Here is a 24,754-nt window from a genome sequence, read left to right as displayed (position 1 = left end):
CCAGGCAACTGCTTTCAATAATCTCTATCTCCTCCTCCTCCTCCTCCTCAGCACCATCCCATTGGAGGAGGGTCTGCTTTTTGGGTCAATGCACGCCATTTCTTACAGTTTTAATGCTCCCTGTGGATTTTGTCTTTTTGATCTAACAACTGCTTTTACACTGTATAGCCACCGTAATTGAGTTCTTCTTTGTTGTCTCTGGCCTTCAACAGTGAGATGAAAGGCTGAACTGATGACTGAAGTAGGTGGTGCCAGTAATATGAGTGCACACCATGGAAGTCTCCATTCTTGCATCTTTCCATTGACTGGCGTCACTCCAGTTAATTGTCAACTCATGATCTTGTTCGTGTGATTGAGCAGGGAAATGTCTAATGACCTGCTCAGTATCTGCATTTCCATGACACGTATTGAGTACTCAGCACTTCAGATGTCGGTCAACACTTGGTGCCATACAACGCTGTCAATAAATGATGTTTCACTGCAGCTGTCGGTGTGTACATTTGGATGTCTATGCGGTTAATGTGAGTGAATGTGCAGACTTTTATTATAAAAAGGACAAGAGCTTGAAAGCTAGTCTGAATACCATCCTCAGTTAGGTGTTCCTATGCTCCACACATCAGCCCATTATAGCAGAATGGTAGCCTTTCCCTTATTTTAGTAAATAAATAAAGTTTCCTTTTGAAATAACTGTGGTTCATTGGTGTAAACACCTCCAGGAGAAGATCCCATTTTACAATTTTTCACACTATATTTTTATCTACTTTTAAAATCAAATTACTGCATGGAAGTTTTTTTTAATAATCATTTGTATACAATAATAAGTAAAATAAATAAGTTTTAGTTAGTTTTTCAATAAATTTATTCATACCGATGAAGAGGATGAGAAGGCAAGATCAAGAAGAATGCCCCGGTCCATTTGCTTGTACGCTGATGGTGGCCATTCAGCACCTCTCTGGAAGACTGATGTTGTAAACCTGAAAAATGTATATCGTAATGTATTTATAAATTTTAATAGCCACTGAAGCTAGACCTGCTAATGGAACAACTGATGAAATTACAAATTTAGTGCATAAATATGCAATTACAAGAATAACAAGAAGTCAGCCGAATAACCTACAGTACATTGTATTTCCAAAGAAACTCAATGAGTGGCTAGTCAAGATGATGATTGTGTGTTTAAGGGACCAACACAATGGGGTCATCAGTCCCTCCTTATCATAAGCGAAACATGTTAAAAGGTAAAATGCAAAAATAATGGAGACTAGGCTGCTCAAACTATATAAGCAAGTCAAAGAGTTTAAAAGGGCATGACAGCAGCTGTACCACAACAGATGAAAGAAAATAAATAAACCAGGCAGCATCTTGTACAGGGGGGGCTAAAAGCACAACAAGGCAAGTAGCCTGTCATTCAAATTCCCAGAGCCCAAAAATATTGCATCAGAAGTGTAATCGTAAGCCTGGGTCTAGTACCCCAGCATCAAGTTAATGTCCTGTAGTTGGGTCTTAAACTAGACAGTCGGCAAGTTCATTTCCTGGAATGCCTAAGTGGCTTGTTGTCCAGATGAAGCTCACCATCTTTCCAGAGTTTCAGAGGGCAGCCAGTAGATCCTGGATGTCTGCAACCAAAAGATTTTTGGGATAGCACAAAGTTATGCCTTTTAAGCACGTCATGGAATCACTAAAGATCAAAAAGTTCATTATGGCCTGGGATTTGACGTACCGCAATGCCTGAAAGATGACAACCAACTCTACAGTGTATACACTGCAGGAACTCGGCAGAGAGTACTCCTCATTTCCCCTTGTATGTGCAAAAGCGTAACCAACCCTGTCGCTGACTTTTGATCCACCTGTGAAGATGCATACCAGTTTCCACCAGGAGGCTGTCAACAGGGTTCGTACAGAAGATCACCATTGCCAGCCACACTCCATTGTGTTGAAAGCTCAGTACGTACAGTGCTGCCAACCCATAGGCAACACACCCATAGTCCAAGCGGGATGAAATCAGCTCTTTGTAAAATGTCAGAAACACTGGGCGGCCTGTGCTGCACGAGGCGTGACTAAGAAGCATTCAGCTTCTTCATGCAAGATACCTTGAACTGGCAGACTTGTGGCTGCCCAGTGCAGTTAGCATGTGGTCAAATAAAATACCTAAGAATTGGAATGTGTCAGCGACTTCAAGTAACTGGTCATGTAGATCAATTTCTGGGGTGTGGGTGCACAGTACGAAGTCAACAAAAATGAATAAATCATGACTTTGTAGGGGAAAATTGATAGCTGTGGTCCAGAAACTAGTCACAGACTCTCCAGGCAGCCCCCTGAAGCTGGCACTTAGAAGTTCAAGTAATCAGAGACATAGTACAGGCGAAGGTCGTCCACACACAGTGACAGAGAGACTGTATGACCCATTGCATTTACGATATCATTGATGGCGATAGCAAACAGCGTTACAGTCAGAACTGATCCTGAGGGACTCCAGCTTCCTGCACATAGTGGTTTACGAGATTCGAACCTATCTGGATCAAAAAAAAATTGGAGAGATAGGAAATCCTCGATAAAAATTGGTAACCTGCCTCGGAATCACCACTTACGCAGTGTAGAGAGAACGCGATGTCGCCAGATGGCATCGTATTCCTTCTGTAGATGAAAAAACACGGCAATCAGATGGCGACACGCAAAAGCATTGCGCACTGCGGATTCCGAACGAACCAAGTGATGTATGGTGAACCGGAAAGCCCAAAAGCTGCTTTGGGATCTTGAAATATGCCCTCTGGCTTTAAGGCACCAACAAAAACAGCAGTTGATCATTTGTTTGAATAGCTTACACAGCCCATTCATTAAAGAGACTGGCCAGTAATCAGTTAAAATATGTGGATCCTTTCCCAGTTTCAGGGCAGGGATAATGATACCTTCCCACCAATTGCATGGGGGGGGGGGCAGGGGGGGGATACTCCCTCCTGCCAAATGCGATAAAAAAGCCAGAGAATATGTTTCATGCTGTTGGCATGAAGGTGTTTGAGCATTTCGTCGTGGATTTCATCAAGTCCAAAACTGTATCGCAACACACTTCAAAAGCACTGCGAAGCTCTCTTTCACTAAAAGGTACATTGTATGACTGAGAGCTGTATGCACAGAAAGATCACGGATGCTGCTCAATAAGGTGTTTCCGGACCAGGAAATGAGGATGATAATTACTGCAAGTGGACACTTCAGTGAAGTGTGCTGCAAAACATTTGGCATGTACCACGGGATCAGTGAAGATGTTACCATTGGCAAGGATACCAGGAACTGCCATGGGTGGTGGATGGCCGCAAATGCGTTGGAGTTTAGTCCATACTTGGGACGATGACGTGTGGGTATGCATAGCTGAGACATAATGCTCCCAACACTCCTGTTTCCTTTTCTTTATAAAAAACTGTGCTTTTACCCGGAGTCTCTTGAATGCTATTAAATTACCCACAGAGGGAGGCACTTGTGCCACTAAAGTGTCCTGCAGTATTTCCTGATAGCTGGGGCTATATCTTCAGATTACCATGGCACTGCCAGATATCGGGATGAGCCCGAGGAGCAGAGTATCTTTTCTGCTGCAGCATGAGTAATAATGTCAATAGTATCCTGTAGAAATTTGCTGCAAAAGTGGCTGCAGAGGAGAAAGCCTGCCAATCAGCTTTCCAAAGAGACCAACGTGGAGCATGTTCTAGATGTCTAAGTGGAGAGGGAGAGAACAATAAGAAAATGGTCATGGTAACAAAGATCGCTATAGGGACGCCTCTGAATCAAGGGTAAGATACCTGGGCTGCAAACTACGAGATCAATAGCTGAAAATATTCCGTGGGCCACAATGAAATGGGTTACAATGTTCAGTTCTGAAAGGAGTTTTTCTAGTACTCTGCCTCTTGTGAGACACAGTGTCGCCACCCCACAAAGAATTATGGGCAGTCAAGTCTCCAACAAGAGGAAGGGGGCAGGGTGATTGCCACAAACTCTAAAAGCTTGTGATAATGGAAAGGTCTGTCTGGGGGTAGATAAACATTATATATTGTCATGCAAACTAATAAGTAGACAATAACACCCACGACTTCTAGCGCACTGGTAACAAGCACCAGCTCACTGAAAATATCGGAGCATGTGATGGTACAGACACCACAGGACACACACTCCATATTAACGCGACTAGTACAGTAGGGCTGGTAGTTTTTCAGAGCAGGGATGTGTGTTGTCATAAACTGTGTTTCCTGAAGCACTATGCCAATTACAGTGTAAGTAGCCATTAGATCAAATCACTGGTCAAATGGCGATAGTAACCGTTACAGTTCCATTGAAGAAGCATTGGTGTAAAGTCTGAGAAAGTGGTGAATGAAAAATATGGGTGTGATTACTTTGCTACCAAGTCATGGTCCACCAAGTAAATGAACAAGAAATGTCTATGTACTGGGTGGTAGCTGATGAAATCAAATGTGACATATATGCTATTTTAAAGTCAATAAGAAATCCAAAACGAAATCTGGTGTGAGTAAACGTACATAGGGAAGGCACTGAGCAACAGAATTGGGGAAAAAAAGAAAAAACATATCTGGGACCAGCTCACCTCATGAATCTGCTGTCCTCTTCAGGGCAGACAAAAATCTAGAGCCACAATTGGGTAGATGCATAATTACCTTTCAATCCCTTCACTATACGGAGTAATATATCCATGAGGTTTCTAAATTATATCAAAATAAAATTTATTTTACCTACATAACTTCCACATTCCTCAATATGCTTTCACTATCAAACTGGTAGTCCTTTTAATTCCTCGTCACAAAAATAAGAAGCAGAAATTCTCAGGTGGTAACATAAATAATTCTATTGCTGGAACACTGGAAAATTATTGTTCTTTAAAATGGTACAACTAAATCATACACAAAGAGCGATGAAATTTTACTGAGGACTACGTACATCATATCCCACGAGGAACCCCTTGCAGAAAAGATTAGGAGTTCATCTCGCACAGAATATATTGGAAACTAGAATCACTGATGGTGGTAAAAAATTACATCCTAGTAATGAAACACTTTATAAATTATCAGGTGTTGATAAGAATTTGTTAAGTTCTGTGAGGAAGAAATGCAACATTCAACTGCAGATGATTCACTATATGCACTTTGTCTGCACTGGAACTTTTTCTGAAAGTTTTGGCCTGTGTATGGAGCTATGTTAAGACATTAACCAGTTGTGCATTTTATACAGTAAGACTAGACAAAAATTTCTATTTAACTTTACCAACTCTCAAGCTACGAGAAGTTACATGAGAGTCTAGCAGCAAAATTCAGATGTTTGCAGCATGGCCTCCTATTCCACTGTTGTATACACCACACAAACAATTTGTGATCACCATAAAGTATGCATTCTTTCCATATACAGCACAGCCACGGGCATCCACATGGCACCTTCCTATGCCAACCTGTTTATGGGCCATCTAGCAGAAACCTTCTTAGCCTCCCAAAAACCCAAACTAATAGTCTGGTTCAGGTTCATTGACATCTTCACAATCTGGGCTCAGAGCCGGGATACCTTACCCACATTCCTTCACAGCCTCAGGGCCTTCTATCCCATCAGCTTCGCATTGTCCTCCTGAACACAGCATGCCCCCTTCCTGGACATTGAGCTTCTCCTATCTGATAGCTCCATCCACAGCTGTGTCCACTTTAATGCTTTTAGACCCTGCGGCTACAATGAATGATGTTCAATCTTTTCATCAGGCGAAAGTGCTGCCAGCTATTTGGCATCACTATGAAAATATCAGTAAGTCAACATAGCAGTGCGCAGGAGCTTGTGACCACCAGAATACACAGATGTGGTTGGTTCACTATATTCCACTATATAACAGAATATTCATATTAATGATATGAATATAATAGAGGGAAACATTCCACGAATATTCATATTGTTATTTTGCACAGTAATTATTGAATGATCATTTTACTAATTATTACAACAGACACTATTTTGTCATTAGTTATTTTAGTCCATAAAATGAAGCAAAGTATATAAAGTATGTTTTGAAAATGAGTGCATATTTTTGTCTGAATTTTGAATCTAAAATCGTTTAAAAAATCACCTAAGAGGATTACCACATAAATAAAAATTTTCCTCCAGAAAAAATTCAGGTCTGAAGGGGGGCCAACAGTATATGGATTTGGACAGCGGTCATCCCGTTCACACACAAAAAAAAAAAAATCCCTCCCACACAGCCTGGTTACCTGGACACGGTGTATCTACAATCACAAGAACTCCCTTCGACAATATGGTTAAAGTCTCACAAAGGCCTTCATGAACAAGCTCTATAACCCAGACCTAGTCCACAAACAGATTTCCTGTGCCATATCCCCACACGCCCCCAAATCCTCCCATTACCCCCAAAAGCCAGCTAGAATGGAGTGTCCCTTGTCACCTCCAAAAGCCAGCTAGAAAGGAGTGTCCCTTGTCACCCAACACCGCCCTGGACTGGAACAACTCAACTGCCTGGTATGCAGGACAGAGAGCAGACATGAGCTTGTCCAGGACTCACCTGTAGCAAAAGAGACCTCACCAGTGCATTACCCGCACCAAACCAGTTAAGGACGTGGAGGAAAGAAGGCATTATAGAAGGAGATTCATAATGCAAAAATGTGTGAAGGCTGAAACCATAATGAACATCACTTGGACTGACATAACAAACTAAGCTGAGAGAAATAATCAAATCAGTAGGATTGTAGGGAGAGGCAAGTGTCCCCTGGCACTCCGCACAAGGGCCGTTCCTCCGACAGCTGTCCCACGTCCCAATTAGTGATAGTCAAAGTGTTAAAAAAGATGACAACACGCACTGTTTCAGAGAAAGCATAACAACTTATTGAACTGTCTTCTTGTCACCACCTAGTATCAAGAATAAGGAATCCTTATGGTATATCCTCATCAGAGTTCTATTCCTAAAACATAGAACATGGTGAAGCAGAAAAATGGGCTCACCATATCCAAAAGCAATTAAAATAGATTAAAAGAGGTGTAACCAAGGCAGAATAACTCCAATTACAAAGAACACAGTTCCTGCCAGGTGTGAATATTACCAAACTATCAGTTTAATAAGTAGATGGGTTGCAAAATACTAACACGAAACAGAAGGATGGATAAACCTCGTAGAAAGCAACCTCGAGGAAGGTGAGGTTGGATTTGGGAGAAATGTAGGAACACAAGAGGCTAAACTCACCCAACTGCTTATCTTAGATGAAAGGTTAAGTAAAGGCAAACCTACGTTTATACCGTTTGTAAACTTGGGGAAGCTTTGGACAATGTTGACTGGAATACTCTCTCTGAAATTCTGAAGGTAGCAGGGGTAAAATATATGGAGTGAAAGTTATTTACAACTTTTATAGAAATCAGACGAGAGTTTTAAGGACCAAGGGGCATGAAAGGCAAGCAGCAGATGAGTAACGAGTGAGACAGGGCTGTAGCCTATCCCCAAAGTTATTCAATCTCTACACTGAGTAAGCAGTAAAGGAAGCTAAAGAAAAATTTGGAGTAGGAATTAATAAGAATTTGAGGTTTGCTGCTGACTTTTAATTCTGTCAGAGCCAGCAAAGGACTTGAAAGAGCAGCTGAACGGAATGGACAGTGTCTTGAAAGAGGGATACAAGATGAATATCAACAGAAGCAAGACAAGGATAATGGAATGTTGTCAAATTAAATCAGGTGATGCTGAGGGAATTAAATTAGGAAATGAGGCACAAAGTAGTGGATAGGTTTTGCTATTTGGGCAGCAAATTAACTGATGACAGCCGAAGTAGAGAGGAATACAATGTAGACTGGTAACGGCAAGAAAAGCGTTTCTGAGAAAGAGAAATTTACTAACATTGAATTTATTAACATTTAATATAGACTGAAGGTATTGGCCTGGAGTGAACCAATGTACAGAAGTAAAACATGGATGATGGGGGGGGGGGGCAAGGGTTAGGGGGAAGGAGACAGGCATTCCACCAGGATGTGAGCTAATGTGTGCAAGGCTCTACAACCACAATGTGCATGTGGTTCACTGCAAAAGATAGGACTGTGTTAATCTGGTAGGATCAATGCAGAGGTGACATAAGAGAGTAGATTTCTTCCAGAGGAATGAAAAAAGGAGTGCCATGCAGTGTATGTCCTGGATAGTGCAGCGTTTGTTAGAGAGGACTGTATCTTCGATCTCTGTGTGAGGAGAAGTGTTATTTGCATCCACAACTCTGCACCTGTGATTGTCAAAGTGAATATTGGGTGAATAATCATTTTCTAATTAAATGGTCAGCAAATTTATTAATGATACCAACATGACTTAGAACCCGGGGGGGAGGAGGACTAAAAAGGCAGTATGACTAACATCAGAGAGGAGATCCCAACTGCAGAAATTACAGAGTAATACGATGTAGCGAAATAAGTGCTGCATCATTTGAGAGATACAGAGGTAAAGTGAGTATGCCAGAAATTACCCCAGTTCACTGCTACTAGTGCCACATCATCATAACACTCCTGTGCACGGCATACAAGGTATGGTGCAATAATCTAAGAAGCAAACGTATGTCACAATCAACTGTTACAAGTCTCAACTTTTGGTCAAAATGTGCATTTTTATGAAAAATTGAAAGCACTAAACATTAGACTCAGAAAGATGAAAACTGGTATGAAGCTTCAGTTTGATATGAAAACATTAACTATGTAACCCTATTCTGCTATCTCTAATAGTTTTCAAGTAATTTACTAAAAATTAAATTTGGAACAGAAATGTCTTTATCTGTAATAGAATAAGTATCATTAATGATAGAAAGTTCTGATTACAGCACTTGATTACACCCATTAAATAATAAAGATATAACAAGTTTCAAGACCTCGATGTAAATAACGATCAATACAACGACCTTAAAGAAGTAGTTCAGTGGTCATGTTCTACTGATGGTTCCATTCTAAAACTTCTAGCCAGCAAAATTTAAATGATGATGAGCTAAAAAAAATTCTCCAATTAAAGCCAACTTAACTCCATTCACATAAGAATTATGAAGATTGTAAATCGATACACAGCAGGCTTATGAAATAATTTGTGTCCAAGAAAGCAGCCATTTAGCTGCTGCTGCCTGGGCATAGACCAGATAATGGCAGATGTTCCATTTGGCATTCCATTGCGTCCATGTACAAATGTGGCCTGAGAGGCAATGACACACACACACACACACACACACACACACACACACACACACACACACACACACACTTTGCACTGAGCTATCACTGTGTCTGCATCAGTCAAACGCCAGCTTACACGCTGCCTCCGGTGACGTCACTGCCAGTATACTACTAAATGCACGATTTTGGTGCAAATAGGAAGTGAACTCGTGAGAACTGTACACCATCCTGGATCACTTAGATTTCTTAAAAACACACACTTCGTACCCAGTAATCAATGGGTCCACATCAGTCAAATGCCGGCTGCATCGGATGATGTCACAGCAAGTCTGCTGCTAAACGCATGTTTAAGTACAAGTAGGGAGTGAATTCACGAGGACTGTACTCCATCCTGGATCGCTTAGATTTCATGGGAGTGACTGTTTGTGTGCCGCCCATAATGTTAACAAAACCGCATGGCAAGTCGTGAGATTATTTTCCACTTTTGTGGCGAACAATTAACTTTGATGATCTGATGACTATTTCAATCGGAACTTGCTGTAGAGGTCACCTCTAAACTGCTACTAGTGCTGTTTACGATAGGGACATCATCATCATCATCATCATCATCATCATCATCATCATCATCATCAGGAATGTTTAGCGTGTGAACTATTACAGTTAGATTACAATCAGATTTATTTACGATTGTAATTCCTGATCCTGCTGACTGAATAGAGAGTAGAAACATTTCTTTGAATGAGCACAAGATGAATGTGTACTTGCAGACTGGAAACTATGGTCAGTAAGTTCTCCATCGTTTTCTGGCTGACCGCAAAAATAGTTTTCAGGCTCTCATAAAAGACAGTGAACACTCTTATTTCTACTAATTAACCTGCCATCCCATATGTGGTGCATATCAGCCGGGAATTTGAACAGTGAACGTGACCGGTACAAAACGGCGAACTCAGTAGGCACCAACAAGATACCAAAGTGAAATATGCCAAAACCAGTGTGAGAACAGTGCTAAGATTTGCTCATGAGTGTAGGAACTAAACTGTTAATGTTAGCCACATTAAGCTTGATGGTGATGGTAGAAGATGATACTAGATCACAGCTACCACCAGCACTGAGGTTAGAAGACGACGGTGCATCATCACGGAGCTGCACGGATCTTTGGATCTGTGAGCCACCTGAAAGCTACTGCGCACGCTTATCGGTGCCCAGCATCCCGCCCTCCGTAGCTACTGCAGTAGGTGACATTCGTCGTCATCCTCACCGCCACAGCTGCTGCTGCTGCCTGCACGACATCATGATGCTTCGCATCACGTATGCTGGTGCACCGCGCCAGCATCATTCGTCAAGGTCAGGCAATTAAGTTAAGTCATCAATATGTAAAGTATCTGTTAGTTGCTTCCAGTAGACTAATGAAGATGAAATTTATTGCTAAGAATAATATGAAAAGTAATATGGAACCAGTCTCTGATGACAAATTCTCAGAATCAGAAACTGAAATTAACAAGGATGGTTCCATCAAAGTAATAAAACCAGAATCAGAAGTAAAGTTCAGTATTACTGCAAAGTTAGAACCATTTTCTCATGACGAGGTAATTGAAGTAGGGGTCAAAAAAGAAAAAGGGGAATTAATAGAGTTATCAGATCATGAAACTGAGTTCAATATGTCTGAAATTCAGCCAAGTCAGGGAATGCTAGAAATTCCTTTACAAATAGATGGAAATGCCAAATGGAAATTTACAGGTCCCAAACTGGATGCAACTACTGTTTTCTAAACTTGAACCACATCATAAAGAACTGAACAATAAAATGTAATCTAGTAGTAAACAGTTAAATAGTAACATTGAATCTATTAGTAAAGAACTAAAGGATATTAATAAAGCATTAAAAGGTGAAATGACCTCAAAACGGAATAGTTTAAATTATAAAAATTGATGATAAGCACCATGATCTGCAAGCCAAATTAGGGCAACAGCTCAATAAACTGCATGGTACTTTCAAAAGCAAAAGTAGCGAAGCTCACAAAGTTGTCAAAGACGCAGATGAGCCTGTAGAAGGGAGGTTGTCAGAAAGAATAGGCAACAAATCCAAACTTTGTTCTAATTGATTTGAAGAAGCAACTACAAAAGTAAATGCTTGTCATAAAGATATAAGGAAAGTAAAGTCTGATTGTGTGCAATTATGTGAGGATGTTGATACAAGATCTTCTGACAGAGTGGAAGCAGTGGAACTACAAGTAGAAGAACTAGTATTACTAACATAGAAAAATAAAGTAACCTCTGGTAGGTCTTATAATACCTCTGTACAACATGTTGCTTCAGTTGACGCCACTTTCATCGGATGTAGTCAATTTTTACATTTTGATCAAGGCAAATAAATTCAACCATTGCAGTTCTGGAATGATTCTGAAGGTAATGGTTGAAGCACACGGAATGAATTAAAATTTGTGCTGCAGCTGGGACTCAAACCCAGGTCTTCTTGCTTGCTAGGCAGAAATGCTAACCTTTACACCACCGCAGTACAATGGTCAACATTGCTGCACGAACTACCTAAGATTCTGAAGATGTTTTGCCTATCACATGGTTGGAATGAGAAAAAAATTCTTTCATAAGAGGTCATTTGTCAGGAGATGCTTTGCAATGGTCAGCTGATGTAATGATTGAAAGCAAAAATCTTTCTGAATTTAAAACTGCATGTCTTTATGAGTATGTGTCACACAACAAACAAAACAATGTATTGAGAGACTTTTGGAGGGATAAAAAGTTTGCTCCAGGATGTAAATCAGTAAAAGAATTCTCTAGAAAGTTGGTTTCACAGCTGTCACATCTGACAGGAAAGATGAAACTGGAAACGATTATCAAGGGACCAGAAGGTAAACTGCCTTGGTTTTGGAAGAAAAGTGTCATTTCCACTCTTAGAGATAATGTGAATAGATTCTTTGAATATCTGGAGCGAGTACAAAAAGTAACTGCTGCTGCTGCGGAGCAGGTGCAAAGTAATAATAGGTCTTCCAACAATCATCTAAACAACAGAAATAATGACAGTGGAAACATGAATGTTAGAATTATAGAGGTTCAGGATATAAGATCTAATTATCGTAGTCAGAGCCATTGTAGAGAAAGAGGGGATTGACAGCCACCACGCTTTCACGGTAATTATTATGATGAAAGCAGAAATGTAAATAATGTGCCACTGAGACATGACAGTGAACAGAATGCTGCCCTATCTGATTCTGTACCAAATGAACAAAACAGTCTGCATGTGAGAAACTACGTCCTGTGTATGAGGAAACTGGTACTCACAAGGCAGAAACAGTAACACAGCCTGTAACAAAAGCACAAACCACAGTCAGTCAGCACACACAAAAAGGTAACAGGGATGATAAAATACAAACAGAGAGAGCCAGTAATGTGCTAATCCATTCTCATTATCTAGTTGACAGCATTTTGGACATTTTAGGAAAATGGGTCAAGGAGGAGAAAGAAAATGCATTAGATAACAGGGAGGAAGAAATTAAAAGGTTTGGAGCTGATAAGGATGAAGATGAGGTAAACGCTTACATCTTCAACAGTGATGGCTAACTGAAGGCAAAAGTTTCAATAGAGGAAGTAGAGGCAGTTTTGTAAGGTTTTGAAGAGGATAGAATGATGGATGAAGAGGATAGTAGTATTAACGAGGTCAAGGAACCTATTAGCTGTACTGACTTGCCACAAACTGTAAAAATGTAGGGATGCAGTTGCTTACAGGTAGAGAGTAGTTTAGTTGATGTGCACCAAATGAAAGTAGAGGAAGTTGTCAAGTGCTCTGATTTAAAATGGGTGGGCAGGTTGGGAAAAGCAGCTGAGTATGTAGAAATTGATGACCCATGAATCTGTGTGTGAATGTACTTGCAATTGAATAAAATTACTTTAGCTGGAAACAGACTGAAAAGAATTTGTTAGATGACTTTTTTGAGGAAACTAGAATAACTCATCCTGTTATAAAAACTGACATCTCAGAAGTAACAGAGAGTTGTCTTCATGAGAGTGGCACTGAAGTAAGTTCTTTGTCCCAAGCATTCTTTGATTCTAACCCTAATAAAAATTAACTTACTGTCATGAAAGAAAGTGGTTTAAAAATAAAAGGTGCTACTGGAAAAGGCTTTGATATCAGTTGATATAGGTGACTTAACAATAGATCAAATTTCTGATAAACACAGAGGCAGTAATAATGAAGCATGGAAACAGCCTATTAGTGTAATAAGGAATAAAGGATACTTGCAGGAAGGTACTGAATTCAGTAATAATGCTAGTGCGGAAGAGAACTATATCCTAAAAGAAATAGAGGCTAAGGTGCGCCCAAAACATCAAATTGCTGATAAAAGAGCTTCAGACAGAAAAAGACAGTATGATGCAAAAGTTTCCCCATTAGTTTTAGTTTTGGTGATCTTGTGTTAGTCGAAACTAGAGAAAAACCTAAGAAAATTTCAGTGCAAACAAAGAACTTTATGCATGTTTATCAAGGACCATTCAGGATAATAAGTAAGCCTCATGCAAATGCATACCATGTGGAATATGCAAGATCTATGAAACATTGTAGATCTGAAGTGATTTGCAAACGACAGTAACTAGTCTATGTAGGGAGCCTGCCGCTCTTTTGCAGGTAGACAGTTTGGCGTACTGTGTGGTCCCAGATGGATGAAACTTTATTTCATTCTCTTATTCTGTCCTATCATAACAAGTAAGGAATACATGTCTTCATGTTGTATATCTGCTATGTCTGTAATGTCTTCCTAGTGGATAAGAATTATTCCCGAAAATGACTACACACGAATGACGACTTACATGAGAATATGAGAGGTAGTTTGCAATAGTAAATTCTAAATGTTAAAATAACACTGGGTAACATATGACCACTAATGACGGAAAATGGCTGAAGTAAATAAATAATACATACAATCCATTAAAAGGATTACTATCTACAAAATACAAAATATTTTGTGTTAAGAGAAGTTATTGAAGCTGTAAATTGCTAAAATTTGAAACAACAGACTCTGCATAAATTAATAATTTTCAGTTGGGGTTAAGATTGTCTACAGGTAAGGGCAAGTACTAAAAAGGTGCCACTAGATGATAGCCAAAGTGTTTTGATATTAATTGGAGGGGATGTGTGGAAGTGGTGCGAGAATCACATAAAAAATATAGGTAAATAATGAGTCAGCAGGCTGATGAAGATAACAGGGAGAAAGGAGTGCAGAAATATATGAATAAATGAAAATAGAGAGAAATAGGAGTAATGACGTCAGTAGGCTGACAAGTATGGTGAAAGGTGGAAAATTAATGAGTAATTCTCTCACGTCTAGTAAAGAGGTTTGAGGAACACGTGATCTTGCTTAAGCAAGGTGGTCAACTAACAGATAAATGCAGACAATGAAACACAGGTAAACAAATACATTAAGAAATTCAGCTTGTAGAATATTTGTATGTAATAATAAAAACAGCTTTCTAATTATATCTCTGACACAGCAAAATAACTGCTGTCAAACAAATTACTTCTCTAGCACACTAATCCACATGATAATTGAGCCGTATGAAGATGGAACTTACAAAGGTTACTCAATTTTCTATTTAAAGCAGTATCTAAAATAATAAAGTAAACTGCAAACTAGCCCAAAATGCGACTGACAAAAAATCCTATGCTGACTTTCAGAAGATAATAGCTATGGTAAAAAAAATATGCAAAGTGCATGATCCAATAATAAAGTAAATTATTGCCAATAATGGTTTTGAGGAAGTTAATAATTTTCCAAACACTAAATTTAAAAAAAGAAACTATTTCTGGTAGCTTCTCAACTGTTTATTTAAACGATAAAAGGAGAATAGATTATAGAATGTGTTTTGCCCGCCCTTAGATGTGAGTTGAGAACAGAAGCTTAGGCTGTGTTACCTGTTTATCAGGCGCAAGGAGGAGGAGAGTACAATCTAAAGTGAATCCTCCTCTTTCCCTTTTGTTATCATGAAAAACAGCAAAGTAACTTTCCACCTCTACCTCTAACATTTTAGTGAAAGTGGTTCATATGGATGCTCACAGTGGTGCCCACAATTGTGATTAAATAAGTGAGTACTGAAAAGTGAAATCTTTTGCGTGTTTCTCTTTCTGGTAGAGACTGAAAAATCTAAATTAAAAAAGTAATTTTTTTAAAAAAGAGCTATAGTAGCATCCCTTGTTTCTAATATTTAATTTTGTTCAAACATAAGTTTTTTCGCAAAGACAAATAGGGAGTGATGGGGTGAAACATGCGCTGTATCATTTGTGAGATACAGAGGCAAAGCGAGTGTACCAGAAATTACCCCAGTTCACTGCTACTAGTGCCACATCATAATGTGCCTATGCATAGCACCATAATCTAAGAATGAAATTAAAAATTAAAGTAGCTTTTCCAAACTTTGTCAACATATGTTTCATTATACTAACGTTAACACTGTTAAATCTCATGAAAATGTCTGCTTGTGTCTGTGTATATGCGGATGGATATGTGTGTGTGTGCGCGCGCGCGAGTGTATACCTGTCCATTTTTCCCCCTAAGGTAAGTCTTTCCGCTCCCGGGATTGGAATGACTCCTTACCCTCTCCCTTAAAACCCATATCCTTTTGTCTTTCCCTCTCCTTCCCTCTTTCCTGACAAGGCAACCGTTGGTTGCGAAAGCTAGAATTTTTTGTGTGTATGTTTGTGGTTTTTTTTTTTTTTTTGTGTGTATGTTTGTGTTTGTTTGTGTGTCTATCGACCTGCCAGCGCTTTTGTTTGATAAGTCTCATCATCTTTCTTTTTAAATATATTTTCACTAAATACATTGTTTTAAGCAAAAAACAAGTGGTGTTAAATAACAAAGCTAGAAAGCCAAAAAAATTTCAGAGTGTGCAAATGTATGTCACAATCAACTGTTACAAGTCTCAACTTGATCAGAGCAATATTTTAGTCAAAATCTGCATTTTTATGAAAAATTGAAGGCACTAAACATTAGATTCAGAAAGATGAAAGCTGGTATGAAGCTTCAGTTTGATGTGAAAACATTAATTACGTGACCCTATTCAGCTATCTCTAATAGTTTTCAAGTAATTTACTAAAAACTAAATTTGGAAGAGTAACGTCCTGGATAAACTGACTAAACCAGAGGTTGTACAGAGTTTCAGGGAGAGCATAAGAGAACAATTGACAGGAATGTGGGAAAGAAGTACAGTAGAAGAAGCATGGGTAACTCTGAGGGATGAAGTAGTGAAGGCAGCAGAAGATCAAGTAGGTAAAAAGGCGAGGGCTAGTAGAAATCCTTGGGTAACAGAAGAAATATTGAATTTAATTGCTGAAAGAAGAAAATATAAAAATGCAGTAAATGAAGCAGGCAAAAAGGAATACAAACATCTCAAAAATGTGATCGACAGGAATTGCAAAATGGCTAAGCAGGGATGGCTAGAGGACAAATGTAAGGATGTAGAGGTTTATCTCACCAGGGGTAAGATACCGTATTTACTCGAATCTAAGCCGCACTCGAATCTAAGCCACATATGAAAAATGAGACTCGAAATCAAGGGAAAAAAAAATTCCCGAATCTAAGCCGCACCTGAAATTTGAGACTCTAAAGTTTTAGGCCGCACCTCCAAATCGAAACAAAGTTGGTCCATTGTAATATGAAACAATTTAGGTTGAATGAATGGCGATACAGCTACAGTAGTTTGGTTCGAGTCGTAAGCTTAGCAGTTAAGCTTTACCAGGTAGCCATTGCTATGCGTCAGGCGCTCCGTCCGTATTTATACGGGTACCTTTCCTTGTTCACATGCTTCGCCTGGTTTGAATTGATTGCTTATTTTTCTTTTATCTGGTAAGTGCCGTTCTTTTTGTTACAGGTGTTTACGTCACTCTAAACTGAAAATGCATTATTGTACTGTGTCGTGCATTGTTTGTCACATTCTGGTAATGAGTGTTTACGGCCTGTCGCCGCTCGCGGCATGGTTTGCTTTTGTGCAAAAAAAAGAGGAATTGTCTCACTAGCGAAACAATGGCTAGAGACTGCTATTTGTTGTTACTTACACTGCTGCATTCTTTGATAATGATCAACAAGAACTAAATAATAGACTGCGTATGACAGAAGACGTTCTGAACGATAGTTTAGCACAAATTTTTCTCCGTTTGAAAATCTTTGCAGACACCTCTTTAGTACATTACATTTTGCACAGAAATTAGTCATCTTAGATTTAAAAATCTAGCCAGTTGCCGTGCTTCATTTCTGACTGTATCACTATTCAGCATAGGAATAATACGAATATAAACGTGTGATTCACAATTCAAAAAGTTCCTATTTGCAACCATCTCTTCTCACAGGTAGGAAAAAATTCAGAACATAGAGTTGACCATATTGGCAAACATCCCAGTCTTGTTAGTCGGATTTTCGTAGTACATTGAAATGCTGCTACATTCGAAGATGAACAAAAAGGAATTTGTATTTACTTCGTTGGATAATGCATGAAAATGCAGTGGAGAAAACTCCGGGCAGAGAAAAAAGCTCGTCTTCCACCTTTTTTTTTTTTATTTATTTACTGACGCAGAGGTTTTGGCGCCAGTGTTTATCTTTGTGCCTGCAAAACATGCCTGTGTAGTGCTACATATATTCGACAGTAGAAGTTAGTTGTGGCGGCACCTACCAAACATTTTTCAGAACTTCCGCCTACTTTGTACTCGATTCTAAGCCGCAGGCGGTTTTTTGGATTACAAAAACAGGAGAAAAAGTGCGGCTTAGATTCGAGTAAATACGGTAGATACTGCCTACAGGAAAATTAAAGAGACCTTTGGAGAAAAGAGAATCACTTGTATGAACATCAAGAGCTCAGATGGAAACCCAGTTCTAAGCAAAGAAGGGAAAGCAGAAAGGTGGAAGGAGTATATAGAGGGTCTATACAAGGGCGATGTACTTGACGACAATATTACAGAAATGGAAGAGGATGTAGATGAAGATGAAATGGGAGATATGATACTGCATGAAGAGAGTGACAGAGCACTGAAAGACTTGAGTCGAAACAAGGCCCCGGGAGTAGACAACATTCCATTAGAACTACTGACGGCCTCGGGAGAGCCAGTCCTTACAAAACTCTACCATCTGGTAAGCAAGATGTATGAGACAGGTGAAATACCCTCAGACTTCAAGGAGAATATAATAATTCCAATCCCAAACAAATCAGGTGTTGACACATATGACAATTACCGAACTATCAGTTTAATAAGTCCCAGCTGCAAAATACTAACACGAATTCTTTACAAACGAATGGAAAAACTGGCAGAAGCTCATCTCGGGGAAGATCAGTTTGGATTCCGTAGAAATACTGGAACACATGACGCAATACTGACCTTATGATTTATCTTAGAAGAAAGATTAAGGAAAGGCAAACCTACGTTTCTAGCATTTGTAGACTTAGAGAAAGCTTTTGGCAATGTTGACTGGAATACTCTCTTTCAAATTCTAAAGGTGGCAGGGGTAAAATACAGGGAGCGAAAGGCTATTTACAATTTGTACAGAAACCACATGGCAGTCATAAGAGTCGATGCTCATGAAAGGGAAGCAGTGGTTGGGAAGGGAGTGAGACAGAGTTGTAGCCTATCCCCAATGTTATTCAATCTGTATATTGAGCAAGCAGTAAAGGAAACAAAAGAAAAATTCGGAGTAAGTATTAAAATCCATGGAGAAGAAATAAAAACTTTGAGGTTCGCCGATGACATTGTAATTCTGTCAGACAGCAAAGGATTTGGAAGAGCAGTTGAATGGAATGGATAGTGTCTTGAAAGGAGGATATAAGATGAACATCAACAAAAGCAAAACGAGGATAATGGAATGTAGTCGAATTAAGTCAGGTGATGCTGACGGAATTAGATTAGGAAATGAGACACTTAAAGTAGTAAAGGAGTTTTGCTATTTGGGGAGCAAAATAACTGATGATGGTCGAAGTAGAGAGGATATAAAATGTACACTGGCAATGGCAAGGAAAGCGGTTCTGAAGAAGAGAAATTTGTTAATATCGAGTATAGATTTAAGTGTCAGGAAATCATTTCGGGAAGTATTTGTATGGAGTGTAGCTATGTATGGAAGTGAAACATGGACGATAAATAGTTTGGACAAGAAGAGAATAGAAGCTTTCGAAATGTGGTGCTACAGAAGAATTCTGAAGATTAGATGGGTAGATCACATAACTAATGAGGAGGTTTTGAATAGAATTGGGGAGAAGAGGAGTTTGTGCCACAACTTGACAAGACGAAGGGACTGGTCGGTAGGACATGTTCTGAGGCATCAAGGAATCACAAATTTAGCACTGGAGGGCAGCGTGGAGGGTAAAAATTGTAGAGGGAGACCAAGAGATGAATACACTAAGTAGATTGAGAAGGATGTAGGTTGCAGTAAGTACTGGGAGATGAAGAAGCTTGCACAGGATAGGGTAGCATGGAGAGCTGCATCAAACCAGTCTCAGGACTGAAGACCACAACAACAACAACAACAACAACAACAACAACAACATCTTTATTTGTAATAGATTAAGTATCATTTATATTAATGATAGGAAGTTCTGATTACATCACTTGATTACATCCATTAAAAATAAAAATATAACAAGCTTCAATGCTTTGATGTAAATAACAATCAATACAAGGACTCTTAACGAAGTAGTTCAGCGGTCATGTTCTACTGTCAGTTCCGTTCTAAAAATTCTAGCCGGCAAAGTTTAAATGCAGTCGAGCTAAAAGTTTTTCTGTGCTTAAAGCCAACTTCCCTCATTTATACAAAAATAACGAAGATTCTAAATTGATACACAATAGTGTTATTTTATAATTTATGTCTGAGAAAGTGGCCTTTTAGATGCTGCTACCAGGGCGTAAACCACATAAAGGCAGATGTTTCATTTGGCATTCCACTGCGTCCATATACAAATATGGCCTGAGAGGCAATGACACATACACTTCGCACTGAACTATCACTGTGTCTGCATCAGTCAAATGCCGGCTTACATGCTGCCTCGGACACGTCACTGCCTGTCTGCTGCTAAATGCACGATTTCGGTACTCATAGGGAGTGAACTCGTGACAACTGTACACCATCCTGGATCGTTTAGATTTCTGAAAAACGCACTTCGCACCCAGTTATCGATCGGTCCGCGTCAGTCAAACGCTGACTGCCTCAGGTGATGTCAAAGCCAGTAAGCTGCTAAACACACGTTGTAGGTACTAATAGGAAGTGAACTCATGAAGACTGTACACTGTCCTGGATAACTTAGCTTTCTCAGAAGTAACTGTTCGTGTGCCACATATAATATTAACAAAACCACGTGGCAAGTCGTGAGATTATTTTCCACTTTTGTCATGAGCAATTAACTTTGATGATCAGAAGTCATTATTATGTTTTGTGTGTGAACTGTTACTGAATATATGAATCAGATTAAGTTCAAGAACTTTTATTTATAATCGTAGTTCCTGATCCTGCTCAGTAAATAGTGATTAGAAACTTTTCTTTCAATGAGTGCAAGAACAATTTAGACTTGCAGACTGGAAACTATGGCCAATATGTTCTCCATCACTTTCTGGCTGACTGGAAAAATAATTTTCAGGCTCTTGTAAAAAGTCAGTGACCAACTATAAGAAACATAATATATTTTATTAATTAACTCACTGCCCCACAACAAGTAACAGTGACCAACAGCCTACAGACTGCTCACTGAATCACTAAAAATTACAACACAGTCGAGGAAGGCCTGTTCTATCAGAATCATTTCCTATCCACAGTTTTATAGGCGGCAGTATAAATGATGGTAGCAGCCTGGTGATCCTGCCAATACATCAGGTGGCGACAAACTTTAAATACCAGTCCTAATCTGTGGTCTCGGTGCTAAACAAAGGGGAAGATTGGGTGGGGGAGGGGACTGATGGGAAACAAGGGGGCATATTCTACAGGGGTTGTATGGAGATCCCAGCAAACAGTCTCGAAACATATTCGAACTGGAAATTCCACACGAGAGTGGATGTCATGTCGTCACTGCTCCTTCTATGCAAAAAGAGTTTGGTAAGTTAGATGGTTGGGAAATTGTCAGATGGTAACTTTAAGTGAGTAAAAGGTGGTACCATCAGAACTGACGAGGTAAGATCCCCACTTTGGCAAGGAGGCTGCCTACAGGACTAGTCCAGAAGATGCTAGTGGGTAATCTTACTCCACAATGACGAACTGGGTTCAATGATTTCAAAGCCAAACATTCTGCAGAGCCACAAACCTGGTAACCACTGTTCAACTGGGTTTAACACTTTAAATGTTCGGATAATAAGTTGCCGTCTCTTTAATCTAAGAATAGATGATCAATGCAGCTAGCCGCTATCTCTGTGTAATGTCTCGTCTGTATAGATGTGTATCTGTTGTCTTTAAGATCCCCTCACCTTCACACATAAGTCTATACAGTAAAGTAAGGCCCTCCCAGTTCTTGGCTGATCCGTGATAAGACAGGCGAAAAATTAGACTAATGGAGGATTATTAGTATTACCTCTATTTTCATTCGCTCTTTCTCTTTCTCTCCTTTATCTATGTATAGTTTTTAATATAAGATTTCATTACGTGATAAAAAGAATCAGCCAAGTAGAATCTTTAGTGGAGTCCTTCGTCTTGGTAATCAGCGGCTGGCTTGCTGTAAGAGTTCTTTACATTTATTATTACTGTTAAACACTGCAGTCAGTCAGGAGAATCAATCGTTTGGAGAATTTGTTCCTTTTACAAAAGATTGCGAATTCCAGATGTGTACGAAGCCTTTTTGGACGATTTAACACAGACTCAGTGATTGCAGGCTCTCTTCGACACAGCTGAAACTTCCCCACTAATTACAGGGCCAACGTGATCGACAAATGATTCAGAAAAAAACTCATTCGTTCATTCACTCCAGAACAAAAAAGTCACAAACCTCATTTATGGAGGAAATCCTGTATTAAATCCATCTCCATTACATGTCCAGATCTCCGGTGATTCCACGCATTAATTATTTTCCTTTTACAATCTCTTTATCTTCAAAACAAACCGCCAACGGCACAAATGTTAATTGGCTCGCTTTAGCGAGAAGAGAAGCACAATAGGTATCTCTCAGAAACACATCAACCCCTCAACAGATACTCCAGAAGCTGTCCTCGTTACCACTCTCTCAACCATGGAGAATGCATATATGCATCTCTGTTATTTCAAAGAATAAACGCACTAGAAAATACTTTGGCGTCGGCGAGCTGTCGCCACATATATTACAAGAAAATCAGATCAGATAACTTTTCCAAAGTGAATGAATGTGGATGGTTTGATTGAAAATGATTAATTGGTGCATGGTAGAATGCATTTGCTATGGGGAAATTACATGGGGTGAGACTAGACCCCAGTAAATAGTAAATATAAAGAAAGGAGCATCATTTGCACACCTAGAGGATTGACAACAAAGCAGTGGGGGGGGGGGATAAGCTTTCGCTTGCAATTGGTCTTTAGTTAATGAATATGGGTGAGCCATGTCAGCTCCTTAACAGAGAGAAGTCCCAAAAACCAGGAACAATGCCCGAGTGCCGAGCACGCAAGTGCAACAGGTAGGTCGATCAGTCACGTTTTGGATCAGTATCGTGTACTGTCTGATGCTTCTTGTCACTATTGAGGGTAATTTGAGGGCTGTGCACAATTAGGATCTTCCTATTTATTGGCCAATCCCAAAGTCAATGTTTCTGCAACGGTTTCACCTTTCAAGACAATAACCATGAGCACACTGTGCCCACCTCACCCCAGGCAGAAGTAATCGACCAAATCAAATAGCCTGCACAATCTGTCAGCATGAACCTGACAGTGTGTGCTATGCATCAGTTGGAATTCACAATGCGCTACTGCAGGAACACTCTTCCTCACAAACTGGATGATCTCTAGATGGCTGCTGTCAATCAGGCAAGACTGGAGCAGCTACACCTCAACCACTTCTAAAAGAGGGAGAACACACACACACACACACACACACACACACTTTCTGGCAGCCGAGGCTAGGCTGACTGATGTGCCTGATGGGAAAATCATTCTGTGGGCAGTGGAGAATATGAGGGAGGCTGGAATGGGAAGGCAAAGGGATAGCAGGACATGTGCTGCTTGTGGGAACATGCAGGGAGATGGTAGCGAGGGGGCAGGGCTGCTAGTTGCACTCAGGAGATTGGAGAGAGGGGAAAGATAAAGAGAAGTAGAGGAGGGGAAAAAGATTACTGGGTACACCGGTTGAATAATAAGCTGTGCAGTGCTGGAGTGGAACCAGGGAAGTGCATAGGTAGGTGAAGGACAAGGACTAGTGAATCTTGAGGCCAGAGGGATTACAGGAATATAGGATATACTGCATGGAGAGTTGCTACCTGTGCAGTTCAAAATGAAGCACATCATGTTGGGCAGCACATTCATCAACTCGGTGCTCCAGCTGTCTCTCAGCCGCAGTTTGTCAGTGGTTATTCATGTAGACAGGCAGATTGTTGTTAGTTACACCCATGTAGAAAACCGCACAATAGTTGCAACTTAATTTGTAGATCACATGACTGATTTCACAGGTAGCCCTACCTTTGATGGGAAGGTCTATTGCAGGGATATTAGCCACGAGGTAAGATGTTAGGAGCAGAGCTGGAGTAGAGGCGGACAGGGATACTGTGTAGGTTGGGTCAGTGGTGGAAAATCACTGGGCACAGGTGGGAAGAATAGTGGGTATGATATTCTTCATTTCAGGGCATGACGAGAGTTTTCTCCTTCAGAAAAAGGTCTTTTGTCCAAAAGCTTAAATGTATAGCAGTCTTTTTATTGTGCCTGTCTGCGACTCGACATCTACTCTATTTATGTTATTTTTTTATACGTTTATTGTTTTGATCCCTATTCCTCTTCAATGTAAGTCCACATACTCTTACCGATTTTCAGGTAGTACAAAACTTTTATGATTGGTATATTACACCAAACAAACAAGCACACAACTTACACTGGACTCCATTTTCCACGAAGAGGCTTGCTAAATGCAATATCGATGCCAGTCGTTCTCTTGGAACCGTATCTGTACTCGAAGTTGACTTTCTCCCCACGACCAAGCAGATTAGGTGCCCGTAGTCCGACAACCAGAGATCCCTCGTTGTTTCCCACCATTGTGTTCACTCCTCCCATCAGACGTTTCAGTTCACGAACATGGAATGTTACCTATTTCAACAAACATACAAGTGTGATACAAATATTGTATACTTGGTGTGATATAAGAAGTGATGTGTTTTCTGTTGTGTTCAACAACAAATATACTCTGAAAAGAAATTAAGATGACCAATGAAGAAACACACAATATGTCACCATGTGGTTACATTTTCACAAAAGCTACAATAAATAGGAACATGTCTCTGGATAGGGCACAGACTAAATGTGTCTGGAAATGACACACACAAAGAAAGGAAGGAAGGATTTCCAGAAACAGTTCCAGAAGGGTATGTGCAAAGGAACTGGAGGCAAGGAGGGAAGACACTTCATATCTTTGACAATAGCACATACAGCAACATTCAGAAGGAAGTGAAGGAGCACCTTTTGAAGGTG

The 24,754-nt window shown here is 39.8% G+C and overlaps 1 protein-coding gene across 1 annotated transcript in view; it reads right to left on the bottom strand.

The window, feature by feature from the left end:
• LOC126100601 (sorting and assembly machinery component 50 homolog B) overlaps positions 1–24,754 on the bottom strand; it is a 108,669-nt gene that overhangs the window by 32,152 nt on the left and 51,763 nt on the right. The window contains exons 5-6 of the mRNA XM_049911229.1: positions 24,162–24,373; positions 869–974 (exon numbers count right to left, since the gene is read on the bottom strand). Of these exons, the coding sequence (XP_049767186.1) occupies positions 869–974; positions 24,162–24,373 (318 nt within the window). The remainder of the gene's footprint in view (positions 1–868; positions 975–24,161; positions 24,374–24,754) is intronic.

This window comes from Schistocerca cancellata, chromosome 9 (assembly GCF_023864275.1).
Source record: "Schistocerca cancellata isolate TAMUIC-IGC-003103 chromosome 9, iqSchCanc2.1, whole genome shotgun sequence".
NCBI classification, from domain to species: Eukaryota; Metazoa; Arthropoda; class Insecta; order Orthoptera; family Acrididae; genus Schistocerca; species Schistocerca cancellata.
Note: the sequence above shows the minus strand (reverse complement) of the source record. Positions and strands in the feature narration are given on the sequence as shown.